Here is an 11,494-nt window from a genome sequence, read left to right as displayed (position 1 = left end):
GGGTTGCTTGCGAGTACATTCAAAGTACTCATTGGCTTGCCACTGGTTATTTTATTGGCTAGGCATGGAAGAACAGGAGTTCGAAGAAGAGTTCTTTGGAGACGAACATGCGAACTAGGACGTTTCCCAGTCAGAATGCCTGTAGGGTTAAGGCAGATGGCATGGGTTCTACTTATCGACGAAAGATTTCCGCTGCTTAAGTTTATTCGATATTTAGCCCTCGTGGCTTTATCTATGTAAGACTTGACCATAATGGTCATAATTTGTGTAAGACGATATGTATGGATGTAAGACTCTTGTTATTCAGCTTCTGTGTGTTCAGTGAGCATTGATCTCTGGGATTACTGTACACGTGCATTCGGTGATCACGACTTATGAGTCGGGGTCCCCACAGAGCTGGTATCAGAGCCATCCTGACTGTAGGAAGCCTTAGATAGCATAGGCGTTAGTTAGGATAAAACCCGCTTTGCAAAAACTCTCTATACTCCTCTTCTTTTCTAAGCTTACCAAACCCAAGATATAGTTCCATATTGACCTCTCCCGTTCCACCTTTGTAGATGGCTGCCGTACCCGAAGACTTCCTGACCACCGGATTTCCCGTGCTTCTCGAGGATAGCCTCAAGAAGTGCCAGTTTTACCGAGCCCCCATTTTCACCTACCATGAGCATTGGATCAATGACACCGAGACGGAGTATCATGTGGAAGTGATCGTGAGGGCCAATGACTCTCCAACAAGTTGGTTCTTCGAGGGACCCCAAATGGCAACACTGGTTCATGCCGTCGAGACGGCAACCCTCAAGGCACTCACCCGCCTCTGAGACCTTCTTCCAGAGATGGCAGACGAGTTGGCAACCCGCTTCTTGCCTTATCGGAAGGAAGGTGAGGATGAGTGCAGTGCACCTGCTCCACCATTAGAAGAAGGACTTCCACTCTGATTCTAGACCTACTTCAGCCTTTGTGCCGATAGTTTGGCACAACACTTGGCCTCGGAATCAATGGAGCTCCGAAAGGAACTTCATGAGACCAAGGCACTTCTTCTCCAAGCACAAGGGAAGATGGATAGGATCAAGAAGGAATGTGCTCCCCCTGGACAGCCCACAATCGCATACCGAGGCGGAAGACCCCCAAAGGATGGGGAACCACCACATCAGCACCGCATGAGCGCAAGGGATTACCGCAAGCTCTTCACACCACCGGAAAATCAACGTCGTGTTGCTCCACTCCCCCACCCCTTCAAGCAATGAAGGAAGTTAGGCCACAGATGACGAGGAGGAGGACCCAGAAGAGCCAGACTACGCGGCCGAGCATTCCACCACTTAGGCATCATTCACAACCCGGATATGCCCATTAGTAACCCCTATGGTAGGATAGGTCGTGTACCCCTATGCGAAGTCGAGTCCTTGTAATGGTTCATATGAAACCATGTAGTGTTGTGTTTGCTTTTGATGTGTTTGATGGACGTCGTGCCTTCCTTCGGGAATTTGTAAGCGACTACATCACCCATTTGGATTTTAATGAATGTGTTTGGCCTTTTGGCCCTTGCATGAAAATAATTAGTGTCATACTGACCCCCTTACTAGGCATCCCATCTATATTGCTCTCCCTCATCTTTCCCAATCATGAGACCTTGACCGCTCCAATAGGATGCCTGTTGTAACACGTACTGGTACCTCTACCCAGCAGCAAGAAGACGGAGCAGGAGCCAGTCAGGACCAAACCCAAGGACAAGCTCCACCACCGCCACCACCTCCAAACATGGACATGGCTCAGCTTCTCCAAGCCTTCCGAGAGGAACGCCAAGCCAACACTGCAGCCCTCCAGATGATTGCTCAAGCTGTCAATCGCCAGCCGGCGGGAAACGGCAATGGACGTTCCATGTTGGTGGAGTTCAAGAAGCATGTGCCACCCACCTTCATCTAGACTGCTGAACCCCTGGATGCAGATGACTGGGTCCGCACCATTGAGGATCTGCTGGAACTAGTCGGGTGCACTGAGGACCGTGAGAAGGTGGCGTATGCTGCTCAGTGTCTCGGGGGAACTGCTAGAGCTTGGTGGGATGGATTCAAGGCCATGCATGCTGAGCAAAACATCACTTGGAATGACTTCAAGGCAGAATTCCGCAGGGCCCACATTCCTTCCGGAATCATGGCCATCAAGAAGCGTGAGTTCCGAGCCCTGAAGCAAGGAAGTAGCACTGTCAAGGAGTACATGCAGAAGTTCAGTGTTCTCTCAAGGTATGCTCCTGAGGATGTCAGCACTGATGCTGCCAAAAGGGAGCGCTTCATGGAAGGCCTTAACCAGACTCTGCAGTACTCGCTTGTTGTCTGTGACTGCCCAACCTTTCCTGATCTGGTGAACAAGGCACTCATGCTTGAGGACAAGCGACGTGCTTTGGACGATACTCGTAAGTGCAAGATGATCAGCAAGGGTAGCTCCAGCAACCAGAAGCCTCGCCCGTGGTAGCCAGCCCCGGTCAAGCCAACCTATCAGCAGCCAAGAGCCCTTGCACCCCGCACCAACTATCAGCCTCAGCAGTATGCCAACCCCAGGCTAGCTTCCAACAACCCCAATAACAATGCCGGCAAGAGCAGCAACCCCAATCAAGTCACTTTCTTCGGATGTGGTCAGCCAGGACACTACTCCAAGAATTGCCCCAACAAGAAGCCTGACGCCCCGCGCCCCAATGCGCAGAACCCAGGGCAAGGCCGTGGAATGCCACCAAGGAACCAAGCTCCCCGCAACCCGCCCAACAACGACGAGGGTCGTGTGAATCATGTCACTGCAGAAGAAGCCCAGGAAGACCCGGACGTTGTGCTGGGTACGTTCCTTGTTAACTCAGCACCTGCTACTGTCTTGTTTGATTCTGGAGCCACGCATTCATTTTTCACACAAGAGTTTGCATTAAAAAGTGGCATGATCCCTACACCCCTGAATAACCCTATGGTGGTACAAACCCCCGGAGCAGAGATGAGAGCCAAGATAGGATGTAAAGGAGTCAGGATTGTCATTAATGGGGTAGACTTCCTAGCAGACCTTATCATCTTAAGATCGCAAGGCTTGGATATGATCTTAGGAATGGATTGCCTCATCAAGCACCAAGGCTTGTTAGATTGCGCCAACCGAACCGTCACTGTGACCAATGACCAAGGAGTCAAAGTTAAGTTTGCTCCCAACCCAGCTCAAGGCGCCCAAGTCAACTGTCTGTCAGAAGTTGGATTGGAGCAAGTGCCAGTAGTATGCGAATACCCCGATGTCTTTCCTGAGGAACTACCGGGAATGCCTCCTGACCGAGACATTGAGTTCATCATCGAGCTCATACCCAGAGCAGGACCCATCTATAAGAAGCCTTATAGAATGGGATCGGAAGTGTTAGCAGAGTTGAAGAAGCAACTAGAAGAGCAGTTGAGGAAGGGATTTATCCGCCCTAGTGCCAGCCCTTGGGGATCACCTGTTCTGTTTGTGGCAAAGAAGGACATCCGCTTGTGCATTGACTACCGCTCCCTCAATGAAGTTACAATCAAGAACAAATATCCACTTCCCAAGATTGAAGATCTGTTTGATCAACTCAATGGGGCCAAGGTGTTCTCCAAGATCGACATCAGATCTGGGTACTACCAGCTGAAAATCGGACCTCAAGATATTCCGAAGACGGCATTTGTAACCAGATATGGCCTGTATGAGTGCACGGTCATGTCCTTTGGATTGACCAATGCCCCAGCTTACTTCATGTATCTCGTGAATAAGGTCTTCATGGAATATTTGGACAAGTTTGTCGTTGTCTTCATTGATGACATTCTTGTCTTCTCGAAGACGGAAGAGGAGCACGAGCAACACTTGAGGATGGTCCTAGACAAGCTTCGAGAGCACCAACTGTATGCCAAGTTCAGCAAGCGCGAATTTTGGCTGCGTGAAGTTGGATTCTTGGGTCATGTTTTGACCGAAGAAGGATTGTCGGTCGATCCCGCTAAGATTAAAGCCGTGACTGAATGGCAATCCCCAAGCAATGTGAAGGAAGTCAGAAGCTTCCTTGGACTCGCAGGATATTACCGCAAGTTCGTTGAAGGATTCTCAAGCATTGCCCGACCCATGACCCAGATCTTGAAGAAGGACAAGAAGTTTGAATGGACGCCAAAGTGCGAAGAAAGCTTCCAGGAGCTGAAGAAGAGACTGACCACCGCCCCAGTTCTGGCCACACTAGATATACACAAGGAATTTGTGATATATTGTGATGCGTCAAGAACCGGACTGGGAGGTGTCCTGATGCAAGGCGGCCGAGTCGTAGCTTACCTTTCAAGGAAACTACGGCCTCATGAAGAGAACTATGCTACTCACGATCTTGAATTAGCAGTAGTGGTTCATGCCCTGAAGACATGGCGGCATTACCTCCTAGGGAAGCGGTGTGAGATATACACGGATCACAAAAGTCTGAAGTATATTTTCACTCAGAAGGAATTGAACATGAGGCAGAGAAGGTGGCTAGAGTTGATCAAGTATTATGACCTCAGTGTTCAATACCACCCTAGGAAGGCTAATGTGGTAGCAGATGCATTAAGCAGGAATGCTTGTTCCTTGAATACTATGCTTAAGGAAAGGCTACCCGCCTTGTATGAAGAACTTGAAAGCTTCGGGTTGGAACTGGTTGCACCAGGATTCTTGGCCAACCTCGAAGTCAAGCCTACCCTGATGGATGACGTTAAGGAAGCTTAGAAGGGACACAAAAGTATTGAAGGCATCAAGAGGAAGATCAAGGCAGGCAAGGCCCCAGGATTCTCAGAGGATGAGCAAGGGATTGTGTGGTTTGGGAATCGAATTTGCGTACCCAACAAGGTTGAGCTCAAGAACTTGATCTTGCAAGAAGCTCATGACACCCTGTATTCCATCCATCCTGGAGGGACCAAGATGTATCACGACCTGAAGGAAAGATTTTGGTGGCACGGGATGAAAAGGGAGATTGCCACCTATGTTGCAAAGTGTGATGTATGCCAAAGGGTTAAAGCTGAATATCATCGACCTGCTGGATTGCTCCAACCACTCAAGGTTCCCGAGTGGAAATGGGATAAAGTCGGAATGGATTTCATCACTGGACTACCTAGGTCAAACAAGGGACATGACTCCATCTGGGTCATAGTCGATCATTTGACTAAAGTAGCCCATTTCATTCCTGTGAAGACTACCTATGATGGCAACCAGCTAGCGACTCTATACATCAACAGAATCGTAAGTCTTCATGGTGTTCCCAAGGAGTTTGTGTCAGATCGAGGAACCCAGTTTACCTCAAGGTTCTGGAAGAAGTTCCAAGAGGCCATGGGGACCAAGTTGTCCTTCAACACTGCTTTCCACCCACAGACCGAAGGTCAGACAGAATGAGTGAATCAGATACTCGAAGACATGCTCCGAGCCTGTGTCTTAGCATATGGAGCTAGGTGGGAAGATTGCCTCCCTTTTGCCAAGTTCTCCTACAACAACAATTATTAGTCAAGCCTTCATATGACACCATTTGAGGTGTTATACGGACGGAAGTGCCGCACACCCCTCAATTGGTCAGAAACCGGAGAAGGACTAGTATTTGGGCCTGATATCCTCCGTGAAGCAGAAGAGCAAGTTCAGCTAGTCAGAGAGCAATTGAAGACCGCCAAGTCGAGACAGAAGAGCTATGCTGACACTCGTCGCCGACAAGTAGACTTCCAAGTCGGAGACCATGTATACCTACGAGTAACTCCTCTTAAGGGAACCAAGCGTTTCCACGTTAAGGGAAAGCTCGCACCAAGATTTATCGGCCCCTTCGAGATCACCGCACGACAAGGAGAAGTGGCTTACCAGTTGGAACTACCACCTGAACTATTCGATGTGCACAACGTATTCCACGTGTCACAACTTCGGAAGTGTCTCCAAGTTCCAGACAAGCCTGATCTTTATAAGGACGTCGATCACCAAGCCATTGACCTTCAGCCTAATCTAACCTACCGTGAGAGGCCCATCTGCATTTTGGATGAAGCTGAATGACGCACTCGAAGACGCACCATTAAGTACTTCAAGGTCCAATGGAGCAACCACACTAAAGCAGAAGCAACCTGCGAGCGTGAAGACTACCATAGATCCGAGTTTCCGTATCTCTTTAAAGCATAGTTTAGGAATCTCGGGGACGAGATTCTTGTAAGGGGGGTAGGTCTGTCACACCCTGCATTTTGTAACATTTCATTTGCACTAGTAAAGCATGAAAATTTGGACCAACAAAAACTTTTGCATTATTTGCCTTTTTATTTTGGAGTTGGTTTTCTCTCTGTGATTTTCAAGTGCTCTTTAAAGTCAACTACTCCACCTTCTGTACTTCATCTCCCTACTCCAAGCTTCTGCCCAATGATCATGCCATGTGTATAGTGCAATATAGTATTTTCTTACAAAAATAATTTGGCCAAATAGTATTTTCAAAAGTTAGTTTCCCAAAAACCCCTGAATTGAGGTTTGCACTACAAGTACTTGATTTGGGGTATAAAAAATATTTCAAAGATTATATTTGAAACCTATTAGATATAGGATTCCCATAAACCACAAAAATATAATTTTAGAAGTTATTTTCCTATTTTATTTAAAAGCTTTTTCTTAAGGCCGGAAATGGTCTTTAATAGGAAAAAATTATTTTACTGTTTCAAAAATATTTGACAAAAATCAAGGAAACTCAGTGGACATATATTTTCCATATATAAGAGTTTCAACACATGGTCATGTTCAAAATATTGAACAAAACCTCCCAAAACTATTTCTGCCCATTTCAAGGATTTGAAATATTTCTACAGGAAATATTTTCATAAAAATCCAAGGAAAATCCATCAAGTCACAAATTCATATTGTGATCACCTTGCAAAGCCTCATATCAATCAAGATCATTTTGGCTCACCAAAATGCCCCAAAACCCTCTCTGACCAGAGTCAAATTGGAACAAGTTTGTACTACCAACTTTCTCCCCTTGACCCCAAATTTTGGTGAGCATGTTCACATGACCAAATGAGGCCACTACACCAAGTGGTGCATCAAGGGGAAGTGATTTGCTCAACTAGATCTACACAAGTTCATTTCTGCTAATTTCTAGGGTTTACAAAAGTTGCATTGGCAACTTTGCCCAAATAAGCTCCAAATTGGTGGAAGGCCCTAATTATATGTTTCATTTCACCCTGTGGAGTCTCATGGCAATTGGAAATCATCTGCTGGCCCAAACCATTATCAAACACCTTCTGACACCTTTCCAAAATGCCATTTTTGACCTCTTCCACTAATTTCTATGGGCTCAAAGTTTTACCACAGCCCATCCTAGTCCCCTTGCAGCTCCAGTAACAGTGGAAATTCCACAGATCAATTATTGGAGGGGTAAAACCCCACTATCTCTCTCTGGACAACCCATTTCCCTCTCTCCCTCAACCTCCCTCCTCACCCCAGTGGCCACCCAGGGCATCCAATGCCCCTCCCCCATTCTTTACTCCCCCCTAGAACCACCAGACACCTTTGGCCGTGCCCACACTGCATAGAAAATGGCCATGTCAGCCATTTGGAAAGCTCTGGAGTGCGCTATAGTGCGCTCCCACACTGTAGCCGCCCCCTTCCAACCGCCCCCGGCCACCTCGGGCCTCCCCAGCGCGCCCGACGAGATGCCTCGACGTCCGCAACACGGCAGCTGGTCGGCCCCCTCCTCCTTCTCCCTCCTCTCGCCCCAGCTCGCAAGCACGCCAGCCGCCCGAGCGCCCCAATGAGCGCGCTTGCACACGCGGTGCCCTGGCCCCCTGCTTTCCCTCTTTTCTCTCCCCTCGCCCTAGACCAACCCCACAAGCACCCCAGACATGCCCACGCACGCCCCCGTGACCCATAGCAACCGCAGCACGCTCGCCGGTGCACGGGTCCTCGGTGGACCGTCGCCCGCCTATTTAAGGGTCTCCCCGAGCTCTCCTCTCCTCACCACTCGCTCTCTGCAGCACCGAATCATCCCCCTGCACCCCCAGTTCCTCTCAAGAGCCACCCGAGCTCGAGATCGAGCTCGAGCTCCGCCGCTTCGGCTCGCCAGAGTTCGTGAGGTACAGGCCTCCCCCTCTCCTCCTCTGCCTCGATCTGGAACCCCCGAGCACCCCTGATCATTTCCCCTCTCTCCCCCGCTTCTTTTGCAGCCGGAAACGGCCGGAACCGACGACGCCCGAAGCTCCTCCGCCGTGCCTCCTCGTCGCCGGCGAACCAGGCCACCCCGGCGACCGCAACCACCTCCAACCGAACGGCGACTCGACGCTGAGTCCAGCCGTGCCCTTGCCCGACCTCGTCGTGCCCTACATCGACGCCGCTGAGCTCGTCGGCCCTCTGTCGCAGGGTTAGGGATGACAGGCGGGCCCTGCTTGTTAGCCTCTCCTCTCCATCGCCCCTCTCTCTATCGCTGACGCCTGGGCCCCGCCCGTCAAGTTTAAACCTGGCGCGCGCGTGCACCAGTGCGCTGGGCCGCCTCTCTGGCTGGGCCTGCTGCGCTGCGGCTGTTCTGGCCCAGCAGGCACAGAGCCCTTTTTCCTTTTCTTTTTCTGTCACTTTTCCAAAAATTCCTCTGGACTAAATATTAATCCAAATGCAATAATTCCAGTTCCTAAATTCTTGTAATAATCCCACCTATTTATTGGTGCAGTTTTCATTCTTATCAAACCAACTTTTCTTCACTGTTCAAATTTAAATTTGAATTTGAGCATTTATGCATGTCATTTAAAATTCCTAGCACTGTTTCCATGACTCCAAATCCAAAACTAGGAATTTTCCCCTTCTTAGTTTTCACCCTAGTATTTAACAAAAATGAGTTGACATTTTTCTGAGCACTTTGGTTTTTCTGTTTTATTATTGCCTTGTTTTTCTCGTTATTATTTTTGCGACGATAGCTTGCGTTGCTGACGAAGGAGTTGGACCAGAAGACTTTGAAGACCTAGAAGACTTTGTTGAGGCAGGCAAGCAGCCCTTTGACCATGTCTATGAAACCCTTTTTATGCATGTCATATAGCACTTTTATTGCTTGCATCGGAGTCATGATACCGTGATGACCACATGGGGTGGTTTGCCACCGTTACTTCCTCATTGATACTTGCATTGTGCATGACCCTACCTTCTTACTAGGGTTACGCCGGTGGGAGTAGATAGGATGCTAAAGTAGTTGCTACGCAATAAGGGACGGGAATATGCATGGTGAAGGAGGCAAAGTATTTTCAAAAGACTTTTCGAAAACCCCATTGGGTGCCACTTATGCCCGAAGGAGATAATGAGATGGGTAACCACTTGATGACGAAGTGGTGTACCGAGGCAAGTGTGTGTGTTGCTTTCAAAAACGGATTAGATTTAAGATTTTTCGACTGTCCCAACCTTACATGCACAACCACTCTACCCTTGTATGGGAAAGCGCATTATTGATTACCTAGGCCGATACTAGCTTGGAGCCCTCATTACTAGTGACAGGGGAGAGTTGGTGCTCTCACTTGGGACGGGGTCGTCCCAGGTAGGGTGGCCATTACTGTTTTCACAGGGCACCAGATACGCCGTTGTGTCCCCTCTCGGATGTTACGATCTCGAGTGTGTCTCATATGATGTACATCATGAGGATATGGAACAACGAGTGGACTCCTTGTTAGTGTCGTCTAGGGAAAGATAGTGATCGGGTGCTTACCCTGGGTACTTGAGGTACCGCGGGTCGTGGATGACACGGAAGTTCCCCGGGTCTTGTGGGTAAAGTGTGCAACCTCTGCAGAGTGTAAAACTATTCAAATAGCCGTGTCCATGGTCAAGGACAGTTGGGCGGTGCTGCTTAAACTACGTCCAGAATTTTACAAACCACGTGCGTGTGTGTGTGTGTGTTGATGAAGCTAAATGGGTTAAGTCATATGACTTGACATGATGATCAAGTTGGATTGGTGTCCAACTCTGTTTATGTTGATATCTGTAACTTGTTCATACGGATATATGTATTCTCATGATGTATACTTTATAGGTTGATAGATCATGCCATTGCACTCAAAACTAGCCTTCTGCAAACTACCTACTTAGTGCTATATCATTGCATTATTGTGCCTTGTTCCAATCATGGGTTGCTTGTGAGTACATTCAAAGTACTCATTGGCTTGCCACTGGTTATTTTATTGGCCAGGCATGGAAGAACAGGAGTTCGAAGAAGAGTTCTTTGGAGACGAACATGCGAACTAGGACGTTTCCCAGTCAGAATGCTTGTAGGGTTAAGGCAGATGGCATGGGTTCTACTTATCGATGAAATATTTCTGCTGCTTAAGTTTATTCGATATTCAGCCCTCATGGCTTTATCTATGTAAGGCTTGACCATAATGGTCATAATTTGTGTAAGGCGATATGTATGGATGTAAGACTCTTGTTATTCAGCTTTTGTGTGTTCAGTGATCATTGATATCTGGGATCACTGTACACGTGCATTCGGTGATCACGACTTATGAGTCGGGGTCCCCACAACGAGACGGAGCACCGTCACCTCTTGTTCTTCATGAGGAGGCCAGATCTGTATTCCGTTTAGGGCTCCGGAGAGGGGGATCTTCATTCTTCGTCATCACCAACCCTTCTCCATCACCAATTCCATGATGCTCCCCACCGAGAGTGAGTAATTCCATCGTAGGCTCGCTGGTCGGTGAGGAGTTGGATGAGATTCATCATGTAATCGAGTAAGTTTTGTTAGGGCCTGATCCCTAGTATCCACTGTGTTCTAAGATTGATGTTGCTATGACTTTGCCATGCTTAATGCTTGTCACTTTGGGCCCGGGTGCCATGAATTCAGATCTGAACCGTTTATGTTATCACCATTATATCCACGTTCTAGATCCGACCTTGCAAGTTATAGTCACCAACTACGTGTTATGATCCAGCAACCCCGGAGTGACAATAGTCGGGAACACTCCCGGTGATGATCGTAGTTTGAGGAGTTCATGTATTCACCGTGTGTTAATGCTTTGTTCCGGTTCTCTATTAAAAGGAGGCCTTAATATCCCTTAGTTTCCAATAGGACCCCGCTACCATGGGAGGGTAGGACAAAATATGTCATGCAAGTTCTTTTCATAAGCACGTATGACTATTTACGGAATACATGCCTACATTATATTGATGAACTGGAGCTAGTGACATATCGCCCTAGGTTATAACTGTCTCATGATGAATATCATCCAAGAAGTCACCGATCTAATGCCTACGAATTTATCCTATATTGTTCTTGCTAACTTACTACTGCTATTGTTACAGTTGCACTCGCTAGAAAACTACTGCTATCACTATGATTGTTACCGTTGCTGCTGCTACTATTATCAAAAGTATCATACTACTTTGCTACTAATCACTTTGCTGCAGATAATTAATCTCCAGGTGTGGTTGAATTGACAACTCAGTTTCTAATACCTTCAAATATTCATTGGCTCCCCTTGTGTCGAATCTATAAATTTGGGTTGAATACTCTACCCTCGAAAACTGTTGCGATCCCCTATAC

General features: G+C 47.8%; 1 protein-coding gene across 1 annotated transcript; it reads left to right on the top strand.

The window, feature by feature from the left end:
• The first annotated feature begins 1,755 nt into the window (after nucleotides 1-1,755).
• LOC147964473 (uncharacterized) lies at nucleotides 1,756-8,349 on the top strand. Its single transcript, XM_087529996.1, has 4 exons — nucleotides 1,756-1,861; nucleotides 1,943-2,459; nucleotides 2,550-3,767; nucleotides 7,989-8,349. Exons 1-4 carry the CDS (start codon nucleotides 1,756-1,758, stop codon nucleotides 8,347-8,349), a joined length of 2,202 nt encoding a protein of 733 aa, XP_087386122.1.
• The last annotated feature ends 3,145 nt before the right edge of the window (nucleotides 8,350-11,494 follow it).

This window comes from Triticum urartu, chromosome 6A, assembly GCF_056163025.1.
Source record: "Triticum urartu cultivar PI428250 chromosome 6A, HENAU_Tu73, whole genome shotgun sequence".
Taxonomy (NCBI): domain Eukaryota; kingdom Viridiplantae; phylum Streptophyta; class Magnoliopsida; order Poales; family Poaceae; genus Triticum; species Triticum urartu.
The sequence above is the reverse complement of the archived record's forward strand: the minus strand, read 5'-3'. Positions and strand labels throughout refer to the sequence as shown.

Bases quoted from the DNA above. Each gene is read 5' to 3' on its own strand.
- LOC147964473 (XM_087529996.1), top strand. From the start codon at position 1,756: ATGGACATGGCTCAGCTTCTCCAAGCCTTCCGAGAGGAACGCCAAGCC. The intron at 1,862-1,942 runs GCAATGGACGTT...CCCTGGATGCAG, and splicing joins TCGCCAGCCGGCGGGAAACG to ATGACTGGGTCCGCACCATT. The intron at 2,460-2,549 runs GTAGCCAGCCCC...TGCCAACCCCAG, and splicing joins AACCAGAAGCCTCGCCCGTG to GCTAGCTTCCAACAACCCCA.